Consider the following 15,232-nt stretch of genomic DNA (forward strand, 5'->3'; position numbering starts at 1 on the left):
TGGTGGATTGTGACTGTGCATTGTTGTTTCTGCAACATTTATGTTAGGTGGGCGATTATATGTCGTCTGCGGAACTATCGTGAACGTTGTATTGACGATGAGTAATTTTGCAATATCGAGAGATTTTTATGAAGTCGCTAAAATCAACAAAGCGTTATGACCGCCGGGGGGGTGGGGTATTTGCATATAAGTGCATGTCTGCAAGTCTGTGTGTGTGTGTGTGTGTGTTGCTGTAATTCTGATATTGTGCGTGTGTGTGTGTTTCTTTAGGGATGGGCGCGTGTCAGAGAGCACGGTGTGCCTGATCCGTAAGCTGCTGGTGCTGGACCCTCAGCAGAGGCTCACGGCCACCGACGTGCTGGAGTCCCTCGGCACCATCATCGCCTCCTGGTGAGTCCCGTTTACCAGTGTGCACTACATTGCGTGTCTCGGTTCTATGCACTATAAGCCAGAGCTCCACTGTACCCACCAAGTCAGAGTGTGGTCATAATCACGTGACATTGTGTGGCCTCGAGCACCACCATTATAACATACCGGTAATGTCAAACATTGGTTGGGGGACTTTCAGCTAGCAGAAGTCTGCATAACAGATGTTTGACGAGGGTAAATGAAGAAGGAATAATGCCAAAACATTGGAGTTTAAAAACGGTTCAACCTCACTATGCTCTAGTCTAAAGCAAGCGAAAAGTAGAATGCTACATATATCCAATTTTTGTATCTTTTCCCACGGCACTTACTCCGCGTTTTACCCCACGGCAGTGTGGCGGAATGTTTTCGTTCACATTCACATGAAAATTCCTGAATGTCCGATTTGTTGAATATGCAGACTAGTGTGCCCTACACATCAGAACACCATCCACTACATTGCAAAGTAGTATGGTACAAGACCGAGTGCTATGTTAGATGCCGCACTAGTCTGCCGTGCACACCAGGGTGCTAAATGTTACACATCATACTAGTTTGCATTAGGCGCCAGATGAAGTGTGCACGAAACACCACAAGTACACAAGTGAGTACCAAATATTACAAGCCATACACTAATGTGCACTAGCTGGCAGAATAGATATGCACTACACACTTGAACAATGCATGACCAGAAAAGTGCATGCCCAGAAAGTGAAAGCCCACCTGGGACAGTACCATGCTCAGGGTACCTCAGTTATGGAGGAGGATGGGGGAGAGCACTGATTAATTACTCACCCCCACCAACCTGGTGAATCGGGAGTTGAACCGGCAAGTCGCCCCAACCGTTTAACCATGACTGCCCTGAAGTTGTAGGTGCAGCAGCGTGCGGAACGGCGTTTACAGTAGTGTGTTGCTCAGTGGACCTGTAAAGAAAAGTATGTGCCTGAACAGTGTGCACCTAAATGCTCATATGAGCAGCGTTTACCTACCACTATTTCCTGCTAATTTGTTTGGATGGCTGGTCATAAAGGAACATGTGGCTCTGTACCACAGCATGCTTCATCAGCATAACACAAGTTGAAGAAAGTGTGTTTCCCATATGCCCTACCACATGCAGTGTGTTACTGCTTTTGTGTGTTTTCAGACCATAAATGTAGAAAAAAAATGTGTGAACCCAAGAACATGTGTGCTCCACCATCTTGTGCATGCAAGCCTACATCTTTGCATTTGATCATAGTCAGTATAAGTCTTGCTAAGCCCAGATCATATTTTATGATGAAGCATTTCAATCGGGCACCCATATGGCCTTTCTTGTGGATGCACAGAAATCCAGGCGGCTAGGATTTGTCAGTCCAATGCTGTGAGCGGCAAGGCATATGCCATGTCTGACAGTGTGCAAAACTGTCACACTGTGACTATGGAGCTGAGTGACAGTTGGCTGTGTCAGAGTGGCATTGGGCTGTTAGGATTATTACATTTGCTTGCACTGACTGTTGACCATTAGCGTCACTCTCTCATTTCTCTGTCTGGCGCTCTCTCTCTCTCTCTCTCTCTCTCGCTTGCTCTCTCTCTCGCTTGCTCTCTCTCTCGCTCACTTGCTCTCGCTCTCTCTCTCTCTCTCTCTCTCGCTTGCTCTCTCTCTCTCTCTCTCTCTCTCTCTCTCTCTCGTTGTACATGGAGTGGTATCAGCTTGGTTGGGCGTGCTGTCTGGGTGGTCGGTGGGGTAGCGCGCGCGCGCGCGTGTGTGTGGACTGACCCAGGTGTTGGGTTGCAGCAGAGCAGATGTCAGATGGCCCCTGCAGCATGGCTCCATGCCACCCATTTACATAATCGCTTATTTCTGGACTACTATCTCCAGGCCTCTCTGTATGTGTTCGCACACCCGCGCACTCTCACTTTGTGATTGCAATCAGCCAGAAAGCACTAGAATTACATGCATACATACATAGCTGCTTGAAAATAATATTTTATTTTATCAAATAACATTTCCATGCACACACATACAGTACGTATATTTACAGTCGTCTTTTGTCGTTGCCTCTGTTTCACAGACCCAAGTTGCTCAGGGGTGCGTTTCTCGACAGTGTCGTTGCTAACTAAATTAGCAACTTACTTGGTTGCAATGCAATTTCCCATTGACAACCTCCTAAGTTGCTAACTGGTTAGCAACGATGCTTTCGAGAAACGGGGTCCAGGTCATGCAACACTTGGTAAATTCTAGAACTGATACAGAAACAAACTGGGGGAAAAAATACAGTCCCCCCTCCCCTCCACCACCTATGCAGTGAATGATATGCCAATCAACAAGCAAGACTAGCGTACGAGTCATGTTTTTACCTGAAACATGTTGCTGTATACACTGTGTTAGAGTACAGATTCTTAGTGTGTACAGTGCGTTATGCATGGGCGGTAGTTCCGGAATCTAAACATTTGCTTAGATCAGGTACCTCAATGAGCAAAGACCCATCCTTGTGTTTGGCCAAACAAGTGGCATGCTGCTCTACAAGGGTAAACACATGGGCTCAAAAAAGCAATACTGCAGGTGATGTGCAGACTGTTTGGTCAGTCAGATCAGCAGCCTGTCCCTGTCGTGCCGAAAAGCGAGTCCCTGCCAGAACACGAGTGCCCTCATTGAAACCAATGGAAACCAATGACCAATTTTTCAGATATTTTTTACCCATTTTTGCAGACAAATCCGACACAATTTAAGATGGAAAGCCCATCAATAAAGCATCTACATCCCTTCTGGAAGTATTACAAAGAGCTGGTAATAATTTCAGTGTTATTTCCATAAAATAATCGAAGAATTGTCATAACAAATGTTATGGTTTCATTCAAACAGCTCATATTAAAGGGACAGTTCTGTCCATTTTAACATGCAGTTGTAATGCTCACACTACCCTGGACTTGTCAGTGCCTGAGATTTTTTTCTTCTTCTTCTTTAGCCGTTTCCGAGATCCTGGTCATTGTAATGGGGGCAGCTCTTTGTTTACATTTCAAAAAAACATTTTTATCTATTCCCAAAAACATCCAAAAGGTTATAAAACATCAGCAGACAACTAGCAAACAGCAGTACCTTTTGAGAAAATATTTGGAGTTGGCCTATGTTTCATTTTTTAAAAATGTAAACAAACGCTGCCCCCATTAGAATTGCTCATATCTCGGAAAGGGCTGAGCCGAAAAATGTGGCATCACCGGGTACTGACAAGTCAAGGGTAGCGTGAGCAATACAACAGCATGTTGAAATTGACCGAACTGGTCCTTTAAGTGGGGGATGAGTAATGTTTCATAAGCATATTTTTTGTTCATAAATTATGTAATTCATTCTGCAAAAATTAGTATAATTGTCTCTCAAAAAATGTCATTGGTTTCAATGAGGGCACTCGTGTTCTGGCAGGGACTCGCTTTTCGGCACGACATCCCCCGAGGTGAGGGACCCTCAGACATGATGCCTGACACCACTCAGGAGAAGGAAACTAGAAGATATACTGAAGAACAGACAGTACATGTGCCAGCTGATAACCTTAGGGTCATTTTCAAAAGTTCAATCGAGGATCGAAGAATTTTTTTTCGTACTCCATCCTAACGTCTCTGTCTGTCCTGTCCTCCCCAGGCAATCTGTGTCTGCCATGAGCGGGCCGCTGCAAGTGGTGCCGGATATCGATGACCAGGAGAGCCACCCCGAACATCTGCAGGAGGTGAGGGCACGCTGGGCCATAGCTTAAAGTGATACCGTCCCATTTTTGGAAATAAGCTTATTTTACACCTCCCCTTGAGTTAATTAATAGGGTTGTACCGTTCTCTTATACTTTCAACCGTTCTCTTGGTATGGCAGTGCAAATTTTACCTCCAAGCTAGCAGTTAACATTGAGTCCTATGAGACCAGTTAGCCGCCAGCTGGTCTCATAGGACTCAATGTTAACGCTAGCTTGCAGGTAAAATTTGCACTGCCATACCCAGAGAGCAGTTGAAAGTACAGGAGAACGGTAAAACCCTATTATTTAACTCAAGGGGAGGTGTAAAATAAGCTTATTTCCAAAAATGGGACAGTATCACTTCACAGCAGGGTAACACTTGGGCAGTACAGCCAAGAAACCTGGCAAAGTAGTAGTACAGGCCAGGTTATGTTAACCTTGAGGTAGTGGTAAATCTGCTTGTACCACTGTGGAGGTCCTGTCAGTGAGGTTTCAGCACCCCCTTGTGGTGAGTTAGTAGAGGTGTAGCAGGAACTCGAGCACATGTCATGAGGGAGCATGCTGGAGCACAGGAAACGACTATCTACAACTGTATGCAAGTGCTTCCAGGAATTCACAGTCAGTTTATTGCAGTATTCGGCTCATATGAAATCCAAATGGCAGAGGAAGGTGATTTCTCAAGACATTGAAACACACCCTTAATGAGTCATTATTGGGTTGTTGTCATTCTAGAATTTCAGTGTTGCACATTTGAGTGAAGCACTTGCAACTGACAGACTTAGTTTTTCTCAATTGGTTTTGTGCATTTCTCACAACAGAATAATGATTCTCAAAAGTCTTTGTTCAATTGTGACTTCCTGGTGTTACCTGTGCACATGGTCAAATCAGTTTCTCATTGTTTTCGGCATATAGCAAATGCTCTCGTCCACCATGCCATGGCTGTGTACAATTCTCAGTGATTTCGTACATTATCAATTGCTTTTGTCAGATCACTCAAAAAGCTTTGTCACTGAATGCATGAAACTATCTCAATCTTATCTGATCAATGTAATATAGAACTGAATTTACAACATTTCCCATCCAATCTAAACAGCATTTTGCTTCAGAAAAGATCCTCAAGAGTGTACTATTCAATTGACAACATGAGAAATTGATTTGACTAGCTTGTCCATACACTATGACACAATGACTAACCATTCTGCTGGCGCTGATACGTTTATTGACACAAAAAACTTGGTTTTGAAAGACAAATAAGGGTTTTTAGCAAGAGACTCGCTTTTGCAGGTTATCCACCGTGTTTTGCCATTTGTTAAAGGTGTTTTGAGAATGAATATTATGTTTTGCAAATTGCGAGAGAGATTCGAGAAATGTACAAAACCAATTGAGAAATACTGTAAATGCATATAACACCAAGAAACGGTGCATTCCAATAATATGTTTATTGACCTCAGTTGGTCACCATATAGATGAGCTCATTGGCATTTTGTTGTGTGCGTCTCCCTCCTTTGTTTCGATCCGCCGGTGGTCTTTCTCAGGCTAAGACAACAATGGCCTTGGAAGACGTTTTCATTGTCTAGTACTTGGATTATCATTTTTGTGGATGTGCGCACGCTAATTTCAAAAGCACCTCTGTCTCCGTCCCTGATATTCTAATATTCTTGTTATATCGACAATAATCAGTTTTGCCACCATGCGTTGCTGCGCTCGTTGACATTTTTTGGTGTCTGTCTGCCTCCCTCCCTCCCTCCTCCCCTTCCCTCCCTCCTTCCTCCCACTGCAGGCCAAGGTGACGGAGGAGTCGTCCCAGTACGAGTTTGAGAACTACATGCGTCAGCAGCTGCTGCTGGCCGAGGAGAAGAACACTATCCACGAGGCCAAGAGCCTCCTGGGCCAGCAGCGCCACTTTGGCAGCGTGCCGCCCGTGCGCCGCCTGGGCACCGATGCCCAGCCCGTCTCGCCGCTCGACGCCGCCCTGCTCGCCCAGAGGTACCTGCGCAAGTAGCCGGTGGCCGCGCGCCAAAACATGCCAGTCCCCTGGTAAACGGACTCGCTCGCCGCCCTTCACCTCGTGAGCGCTACCTGCGCAGGTAGCCGCGCAGTCTTGTCAAGGAACTCGCCTGACCCCCTTCACTTTGTGAGCGCTGCTACCTGTGCAAGTAGCCACAAGGTCTGGCCACGTCACCGTCGCGGTCACTGTCAGTCACAGCCACTTGGTCTGAGCGCTACTTGTTCAAGTAGCCACACATGGTCAGTCATGTACATGCCACGGAGTCATGGACGACACACTCTCAACACATCTGTCACCTGGTCCAAGTTGCTAACAGTGACGAGTCACCGTGTGTGTGTGTGTGTGTGTGTGTGTGAGCGTGTGTGTGCGTGTGTGTGCGTGTGCGTGCGTGTGCGTGTGTGCGCCAGGCCATGGCATGGACGACCTCAACCACACATCCGTCATCAGACTTTTCCAGCCCAGCTCACCATAATCTGTCGGACCCCTACACATGAGGAACTCTATCCTCTCTGTCCCCTGCCATTGCTCTTCCTCCCCTCACCTACTCATGAAAGATGGATGGCATCGGGGTGAAAAGTGTGTTTTTCTGGTGTAGCTGGGTCGGTCGAATGACTGACTTTTGAGGTAGCTTTTGAGGTGAACTCACAAAACACATGGCTTGACCTGTGAAGGAGGGAGAGAGACCTAGAGAGGGAGAGAGAGAGAGAAAAGGGGGCAAAGAGGACAAATGTGGCATTGTATGGCCGTGGCGGTAAAGCGAGGAAGACATGGACTTCAAAAGCGATTCATCTTTGGTGAAAGATGTCAACCCTTACTGTGCCACCACCCCTGTGCTCCTCCTCTCCCACACCTCCTCTCCTCCCTCACAGTACAGGCTCCCACAGGCAGTGACGACTTACCCCACTCCCACCAGATCATGGACATCGATACCAACCCTCCCTCCCCATCCTCATTTTGCGAATACTTTCAGCAATACAGGAGTAGGATCATGTAGCAGTCCATACCGCCCCCCCCCGCCTTCCACCCTAACTTTGAATCCCCCCCCCCTCCCTACAACCCCTGTTCCGTCTTTGTCCTGTATCAATCCCCCTCCACCACACCCCATGCACTGTGTCGATTCCCTCATGTCCCCCATCACTTGACGCCTCGGAGCCTGGATTCACTTGACCATGGACGTGTCATGACACCTTCTTACTTAGACTCCAATCCACACACACACACACACACGCCCATACACAATTTTTTCTGCTCTTTTAAACCAAAACCAGTCGGCCTGTGTCAGCCCGGTGAGCTGTTCGGATCCAGTCCTGCACCGGGCCCTTTTTCCTCATCCTCTCACACAAAACTCACGTACGGACACGAACACCCTTCACATGGACTGTTCTGCTCCGTCAAAATCTAAGACAATGAATCTACCTCTAGCGCCTCTGTCGTCTACTCCTTTGTGTGCGCTTAGTAACTGTGCATTGTTCCTATGTTTAGTATTTTACGCCCTCATGCTCACCAGTCCGTAGATATGGGGAGTTATGTTGCTCAAGCACAGGATGATGGAGCATTAACCTATCATTTGTTATTAAGCGTTTGTTTATTGGTGCATAGTTTGTCGTCTAACATGAAAATATGACGACGGCTTCTCTGAATAAGCTCTCCTTTACCCCCTCTCTCTGTCTCTCTCTCTCTCTCTCTCTCTTTCTCTCTCTCTCTCTCTCTCTCTCTCTCTCTCTCTCTCTCTCTCTCTCTCTCTCTCTCTCTCTCTCCGTTTATCTTCTCTCTTGATGGTAAAGTAGCAGATTTTGTAGTTAAGTCCCCTTGACCCCCTTCAAGGTGATGAAGCTAAAACCTATTGGGTGCTGAAATTGAAATGAAAAAGAATAATAATGTGCAGATATGGGCTGCCCAAGGAGCTCTCTCACCCAGCCCTCCTAGCTTGAGGTTTGCTGGGGGCTTAACACGTTGCGATGTGGATGGGTGTATTTAGTTTCTTTTGGAGAAAATTGTTCAAACGTAGTCTTCTGAAGGGGGTCGAAAGCTATTCTTTGACCTCTTCTGTGCATTGTTAATATTTGGAATCATGATTTTAAATGTAAAATCAAAATCATAAAGTGAAAATCTAACACGAATGATGATGCACAGGAGGGAAAAACATAAACATTGACAAAAATAGTTAATTGGAAGAGAAAAATAATAATAATCATGAGACCCCGGATGATTTTCCTGGGTGTGGTAGCTCTCCCAAGTCTGACTGGGCCACTTGAACTCATTCTGTCTGGTGCGTAATGAACGCAGACAGGGCCCCCCTGCACACCTGCACAGTGCCCCCAAGCTGCTGGCTTCGATGTTGGCTGGTGACGCCAGTCTTGGGTTGGCTTCTCTCTGTTTAAGCTCCGACTTGTTAATCTCCATTAATCATGTGTCCAATATCCATGACCCTCCCTCCACCTCCCCCGACCCCCACCCGTTTCACAGACTCCTGTTCAGAAGACTGTTCTCTAAAGCTACATCTCTCGTGGACATTTTGATTATTAGAGTAGCCAAAGTACTGCCGTGGAGTTGAGTGCGAGTGTGAGCCCTCTGAGCTGGTGCCACCGGGCATGCAAGTGTTATTCCACAGTACTGTAGCTGATATTCTTGTGCCGAACGCCTTTCTGTTGTCTTTTTTGTTTGTTTGTTTGTTTGTTTTGTTGACGTTCCTTTGCATTATCTGATTTCTCCGGAAAAGTAACCTGCTCACTAACAGCCGATATATTATATACAAGCTCTACATGTATATTTTATCATTCTCTCTTGATTGATATTTGACCTCTGACGTGCTACCCAAATACCCTGCTTTATTTATTTCACCATTTATGATGTAGTTATCTTGCCATCGATTTCAACCTTCTTCTTTTATTCCCCCCCCTCCTGCAATGTCTTGTCACATTACATTGTTTGTGAGCATATTTTTCTCCCCTTTGTATTATGTAAACCATTGCTGTGATCTTTTTCTGTATTGGTTTTTAGCTATCTTCAGTGAAGGTTTTTTTTTTGTTTGTTTGTTTGTTTTTAATGGGTGGGACAGGGGATGTCTGTAATAATTGTTGCCACATGTTCCTGACTAAGCTACACTAATAAGACTGACTGTGCATAGTTATATTTTTAAGGGAGTTTGCAAAAAAAAACAATCTCACATGTAGATTTGATTTATAGCCTGAAAAAAAAAATCAGTCAACAGTGCAAGCCCTCATCCCATTGGCGTAGACTTCAGTGTGTTATCGCTTAAGCCACTGTAAATCCACTCAGCTAGCACCCTGCGACGCAATGCCAACCTGCGCTTCTCACTTGCAAAGGAAGATTGACTTGGTTCATTCTGAGTAGTGTCACCACCCTAGCTTGGGGTAATAAGGGAGAGGGAGAGGGGGTGGGGCGGTTGGGGAAGAACATTTCTAGTCCATTTCCCACATAAATGTGAATTTCTTTTCTTGACGTAAAAAGCCGTGTTGTGGCATGGTAGATTGTGTCAGTGAATTCATTAGAGAAAAAAAGGTCTCCATGGTCCAGTAGGCCTTAGCTTGGATTAGCCTCCTCGCTCGCCACATGTCCCCAGTTGCCTTGCTTTTATGTTTATCGTGCCCATGAATGATCGGCAGTGAGTACATAGTAAGCATCACAACTGTCTATTAGTCCCGACCTGTAGGTCTCCCACAGATTGAAAAGATGATATGGGAGAAAAAAAAAGCTCATCAGTGGTGTTCTAAATGTGTTGCCTGTTCTCATAGCCTACGTAGATGAAGGGTGTGTACCATGTGCACCGCGCATCACTCTCTGTGATGACTGGAGATGTGTGCGTCGTTTGTGGCCGGTTTTCAGTGTGGTTGTCTTCTGGAATTCCCATTTTGAGAGGCGGTTCGATGCATGATAGTGTAACAATGTTTGTGGAGCTCCATGTAGATGATTTGTGAAAAAAATGCATGATGGGTTTTCGAAAGATTTGCCACAGTGGATGACCGTCTGAACAAGGCCGGAAATCTGAGGGTGGGACAAACAGAGAATGGTTTGAAAATTGAATTGATTGGTCAAATTGTGTAAAAGCACTGTAAAGTAACACAATCCACAAAAACCATACTGTGAGGAAGTAAATTATGTTTTTGTTTTTCATGTGGTAAATCCTAGTATCTAATTTGCCTAATTCTAAAACTGGAATTAAATCTTGTTAGAAGTGTGGTGGAATTAATTTGGTATAAAATCTGCAAGTTTTTGGTGTTGTAAGCTGCTTTGGTTGGTTGGGTTATCTATCTAAAACGAGACAAACTGGGTAATTGTACAGAGAGGAAAACAAATTTGTATAAAAGACAAATTATTTAGATATTTTTGTACTTCATCAAATCTCTACATGCATGTCAGCAATAAACTTTGATATGGAACTATTCTTCTCATTTTGAGTCTTTGTGAAAAGTCCAGCCTTGTTGGTGTCAACTGAAGTTCTCCAGCAGAGGGAGTCCTTTCCTTTTGAATCTCATCACTCCACTTCTATGTGTGATCTGGATAACTCGGCCTACTAACAGGGTGAGGGAGTTCAACTAAGCTGAGCCTATGACTCTCTACTTATGAGGAACATTGGTTAGGTTATGAACTGAGTAGAAAGTTAAAAGTGAAGATGTGCAGATGTAAACTGACAGTGTTGGGCAAGGTACTCAAAAACACTAATGCTTTACTGATTACATGTTACCATTGTCAGTAAATAGAAAATTATATATACTGTCAATGCATGTTACTGTCTTCAAAATAATCCTACACTATTGTTATATTTAAAATGTAAGGCATTACACTTCTTTTGCATGACTTCAGTTACTCTCACCAAAATAACTTCATATGGATCTCACAATTTGGAGTGTAAATCAAATGAGTCATGACTATTTCACCTCCTATCCAGGAGGTGTTTCAGCTGCATGCAGACTTAAAAGTAGCAGGTTCAGGAATAGCTTCTTCTGACCCACCACACTGAACACCATTAAAATCAAAGTTTTGTAGTAAAACATTTTGTAACTTAAGTTACTAGCATTTGTAACTAGTATATAATACCCCCCCCCCCTGTAATGCCTTAAACTAGTTACATCAAAAAGTAATGCATTACAGTAATGAATTACTTTTTTAACTATTTACTCCCCAATACTGCAAATTGAGCAGAAACAGAAAAGTAAAGGTGTGCGGATAAACAATACACAGGAGCCCCAGAAGACTGAAGCTGTCTCCTGCGTTTGTGTGGGTGAGTTATGTGGATCGGTACACAAACGCCTCTGCTTCGCATGTAGGCTACAACTGTCCTGAGAGAAAATGATGGGCAGTGAAAGGCAAAGTGTGTGCAGGAGCACAAATATCACTCGCAATGCTACCGTGTCTGGAGTGCGGATAGTTCATCACTAGTCTGGTGTTACTCTCAATGGCTAAAGAAGTCTGAAAAGTTCAAACGCAACTCAGTAGGCCTTTGTACTTTCCTATGCATGTGAACTATACCACACAATAGTTTTGTTTTGGTCATGCAATTATTACATTGTAATATAACATCCTCGATGGCTGAGGTTTAGAGAATAATGAATGATGCTTGTTTTTTGTGAGTGTGTGCAAACGTTCAAACACCACTCAACTAACACTGTCCTATGCATGATAAAACTACAACTGCACCTCACAATAGGCTTGTGCTTTGGCATATAGTAAGTGGTTCTACCCTCAATAGCCGATGAGCTTAATAGAAAAATTGTGCTTCTGCTTTTGTGTGGGGTTTTTTGGGAAAAAAAGTTTTGCACACTCCTTTGGATTTTTTTCTTCGGAATCTGAGGAAGACCGAGAGGTCGAAACGTCATCATGCTTGCCATTGAATGAATGAATAAAAAGAAGAAAAAATAACTTAAGGAAGAAAAAAATCCAAAGGAGTGTGCGAACCTTTTTTTCCAATAATTTTTTTTTTTGTTCAGCACCAGGGATTGTGCACAAGTAACTCTCTACATCTGCTTTTGTGGTTACCTTGCGCAGAAGTGCCTACACAATTTAATACCATACCACACGGTCTAAGATACAGCATATCTACTCTGTACAACACACTGAAGTCATAGTAATAACCCTGACATTACTCTTGATCAGGGCTTTGAACCGGTTCAAGGAACGAAAACGAAAACCGGGAACTTTTTGTATTTTACAGGGAACAGAAACGAAACCGGAAACTTTATTATTTTTTATGTTCTGGAACGGGAACACTTATTTAAAAATAATGGTAACCGGTTAATACCGTTCCTCCCAAAAAATTTTTTTCCTGCGCACGTTACCATGACGTCTGAGGTTCACGTCCTGCGTGACATCGGTAACCGGTTCGGGAACGTCAATTTATTGGTGGAACTCATAACCGGGAACGTTATAATTCCGTTTCTGTTCGGAACGGAACGTTTGGAAAAAAATAACGGTTCAAAGCCCTGCTCTTGATGCCTGATGAAATCAAGGGAGAGTAGGCCTAATGTTCCCACTGTTGTGCTGACTGCCCCATGATTTTCATCTCAGTGTTGTGTGCGCATGTGCGTGTTCGTGTGTGCATGTGTTTGTGCGTGAACGCTGTGTGCTGGCCAAACAGGAAGTGTGGTTGTCTTGTCCTGCTGTGTGGAGCCAATGGGGATGGCCTGCTCATCTCTCAGCGGGTCACACAGGCCAGCAGGAAATTAATTCACTAGAGCTGGATTGGCCAACACACACACACACGCACGCACGCACGCACACACACACACACACACCTCTCTCTCTCTCTCTCTCTCTCTCTCTCTCTCTCTCTCTCTCTCTCTCTCTCTCTCTCTCTCTCTATCTCACACACACACACACACACATAGAATGATGTTTAGGTACATGCAAAGAGAAATTCGATCAGGCTGCCATATTAAATAACCCTGTTTTGGTGCCCCCTTCATTAGTATGTCTTCTAAAGGGGTATAACAGTGATGTCATGCACACACTACACAGCATAGCCAGGTCCAGTTGCACCACCATTTGCACGCCTGCCTGGTTCACTACTTACCCAGCAGGGTCTTTATTCAAAGCAGACGCCAAGCCTGATGTCCTGGTGGTGGTTGTTATCAGGGACCAGGATAAAGTCATCTAAAAGGCCCCCTAGGCCCCCCACCCAATAGGCGCATCTTGCCAAGCAGGCAGCTGCTTGGGGCCCCCCAAGCCCCTAGATAGTGAATAACAGTCCATACTGTACTACAGTAGTGGTGATTTTGGTTCAAATGTTCATTCTTTCGCATTTTCGCTTGGGGCCCCACCTGGCCCTAGAATCGCCTCTGCCCCCAGCCAATAGGCCTACATAGAATGTATTATGACCCAATCCTGCCCTCCCCATCCCGTCACCCTATAGACGCGGGACAACTGACCCCCTTTGCCCCCCACCCTGTCAACCTCCCTGGTTGTTATGTTCATTATGGTGGAGATGCCTGGGCCAGTAGATACATGGGGGCTCTGTGGTGAAATAGGGGCCTAATACAGGCCCTCCTCTACCCGCGGAGATCGCTAACTCTACCCTACCCAGAGATGATGTCTGTCCGTTGGTCGATGGTCGATGGTCTCCCAGCAACAGTACAAATGTTGTGGTCTGTTGAATGTGACATGAGAAGTAGGAGGGGGTGGGGGGGTGGGGTGACTTTTCGGGGGGGGGGGGATTCGAACCCCTTTGGGAAAGGCCCTCCGCAAACAGAGAGTATGAATGCAAGACAGCTTGTGCATGTGTGTGTGTGTGTGTGTGTGTGCACGCGTGTGCATTGGGGTTTGACGTTTTTGGAAACACAACATCATCCCTTGTTGACACAGTCCTCCACCCACCCAAGCAGCAGATCTTGGCGGCATGGACAGATGGATAGATAGATACAGTGGATGGATGGATGGAATAATAGCTGGCTGGATGGAGTACTCCTCCAGAAGGATTCCCCTGCTGTGCTGTGCTGGCCCCTTCTAGTCTGTGTGTCAGTGTCGCCAGCCAGCCACACATCTGGCTTTCAGGTCCATCATCCCCAGGCCTGCCACAGCCAGCCAAGCAAACTAGGCAATTGCCTTGGGCCCCACCTTAAAGGTGGCGCTTTATAATGACTATACGGTATATGTCATACCTGGTTGTTGCTGTTATCTGAATACTATCATATACTATATATGTGTTCAGATAACAGCAACAACCCCTTTGTCAGCAGTATTTCCCTAAACTCTACGATAGTGAAGCGCAATGCCGCTCTTGAAATCTGCTTACGCGGATCTCCCCCCAAAAGTTTTGGGGGTAAGGGGCCCTATGTCCACTTTGCATAGGGCCCCCTAATACCTTGAAACGGCCCTGATCATCCCCCAGTGTGTGTGTGAGCTGAGCGGCCCTCTCTTCCAACACTCTGACATCAGAGATGGTGATCAACTGTACTTCATTACCTCAGAGGGACAGCCTTTTTTTTATTTGTGTTTCTGTTTTTCTCAGCAAGAGAGACCTCTCTGTTTTCTTGGCAGACTTCGAAAAAGTAGAAAACTAGACCATGACTTTGTGTTTGTCCTCGGACGGAGGTGAGCATCAGTGCATCACCAGTTTTGACTTGAGACTTCTCAGTAGGCAAATACACACATAAACATATCTAAAGTAAATTAGTTCATGGAGAAATACAAATGTTTGCACATTTTAACAGTTCACCTAACCCTGAGGTGTGTTTCTCAAATACAGTACCTAAACTCTTCTTAGCCATCCCTCTGACCTTCCTCTACTATTTCCTCTGATTGAAAAATACTTAAATATGCCTCTTCTGAAAAGTACAATGTGAACATTAACACCTCAACTCTTCATGTAACACCAAAGGTTGTCTATCAATAACCAGCGCCCTCTGAAACATATCGTAAAACATAACACAGCAAAACACATTATAAAAACATATTGTTAATATTATTATAAACATTTTAACTCTTCATCTAACTAAATACATTGGGGATAAAGTGGCCAGCATCCCTATGACCTAGGCCTACCTCTAGACCTTGAAATGCCTCCTTTGATAAAAACATGTTATAAATACTCACCTAAACATCCTAATTCCTCATCTAACACAAATAAACGGCAGGTAAATTGGCCACCCTCTCTCTGACCTATAGCCTA

The 15,232-nt window shown here is 44.9% G+C and overlaps 1 protein-coding gene across 1 annotated transcript in view; it reads left to right on the top strand.

Moving 5' to 3' along the window:
- The window catches only part of stk40 (serine/threonine kinase 40), a 39,537-nt gene extending 29,024 nt beyond the window's left edge, over positions 1–10,513 (top strand). The window contains exons 10-12 of the mRNA XM_063199110.1: positions 271–390; positions 4,019–4,103; positions 5,881–10,513. Coding sequence (XP_063055180.1) covers positions 271–390; positions 4,019–4,103; positions 5,881–6,102 — 427 coding nt within the window. The 3' untranslated portion in view covers positions 6,103–10,513. The remainder of the gene's footprint in view (positions 1–270; positions 391–4,018; positions 4,104–5,880) is intronic.
- The last annotated feature ends 4,719 nt before the right edge of the window (positions 10,514–15,232 follow it).

The sequence above is a fragment of the Engraulis encrasicolus genome, chromosome 5, assembly GCF_034702125.1.
Source record: "Engraulis encrasicolus isolate BLACKSEA-1 chromosome 5, IST_EnEncr_1.0, whole genome shotgun sequence".
In the NCBI taxonomy this organism is placed as follows: Eukaryota; Metazoa; Chordata; class Actinopteri; order Clupeiformes; family Engraulidae; genus Engraulis; species Engraulis encrasicolus.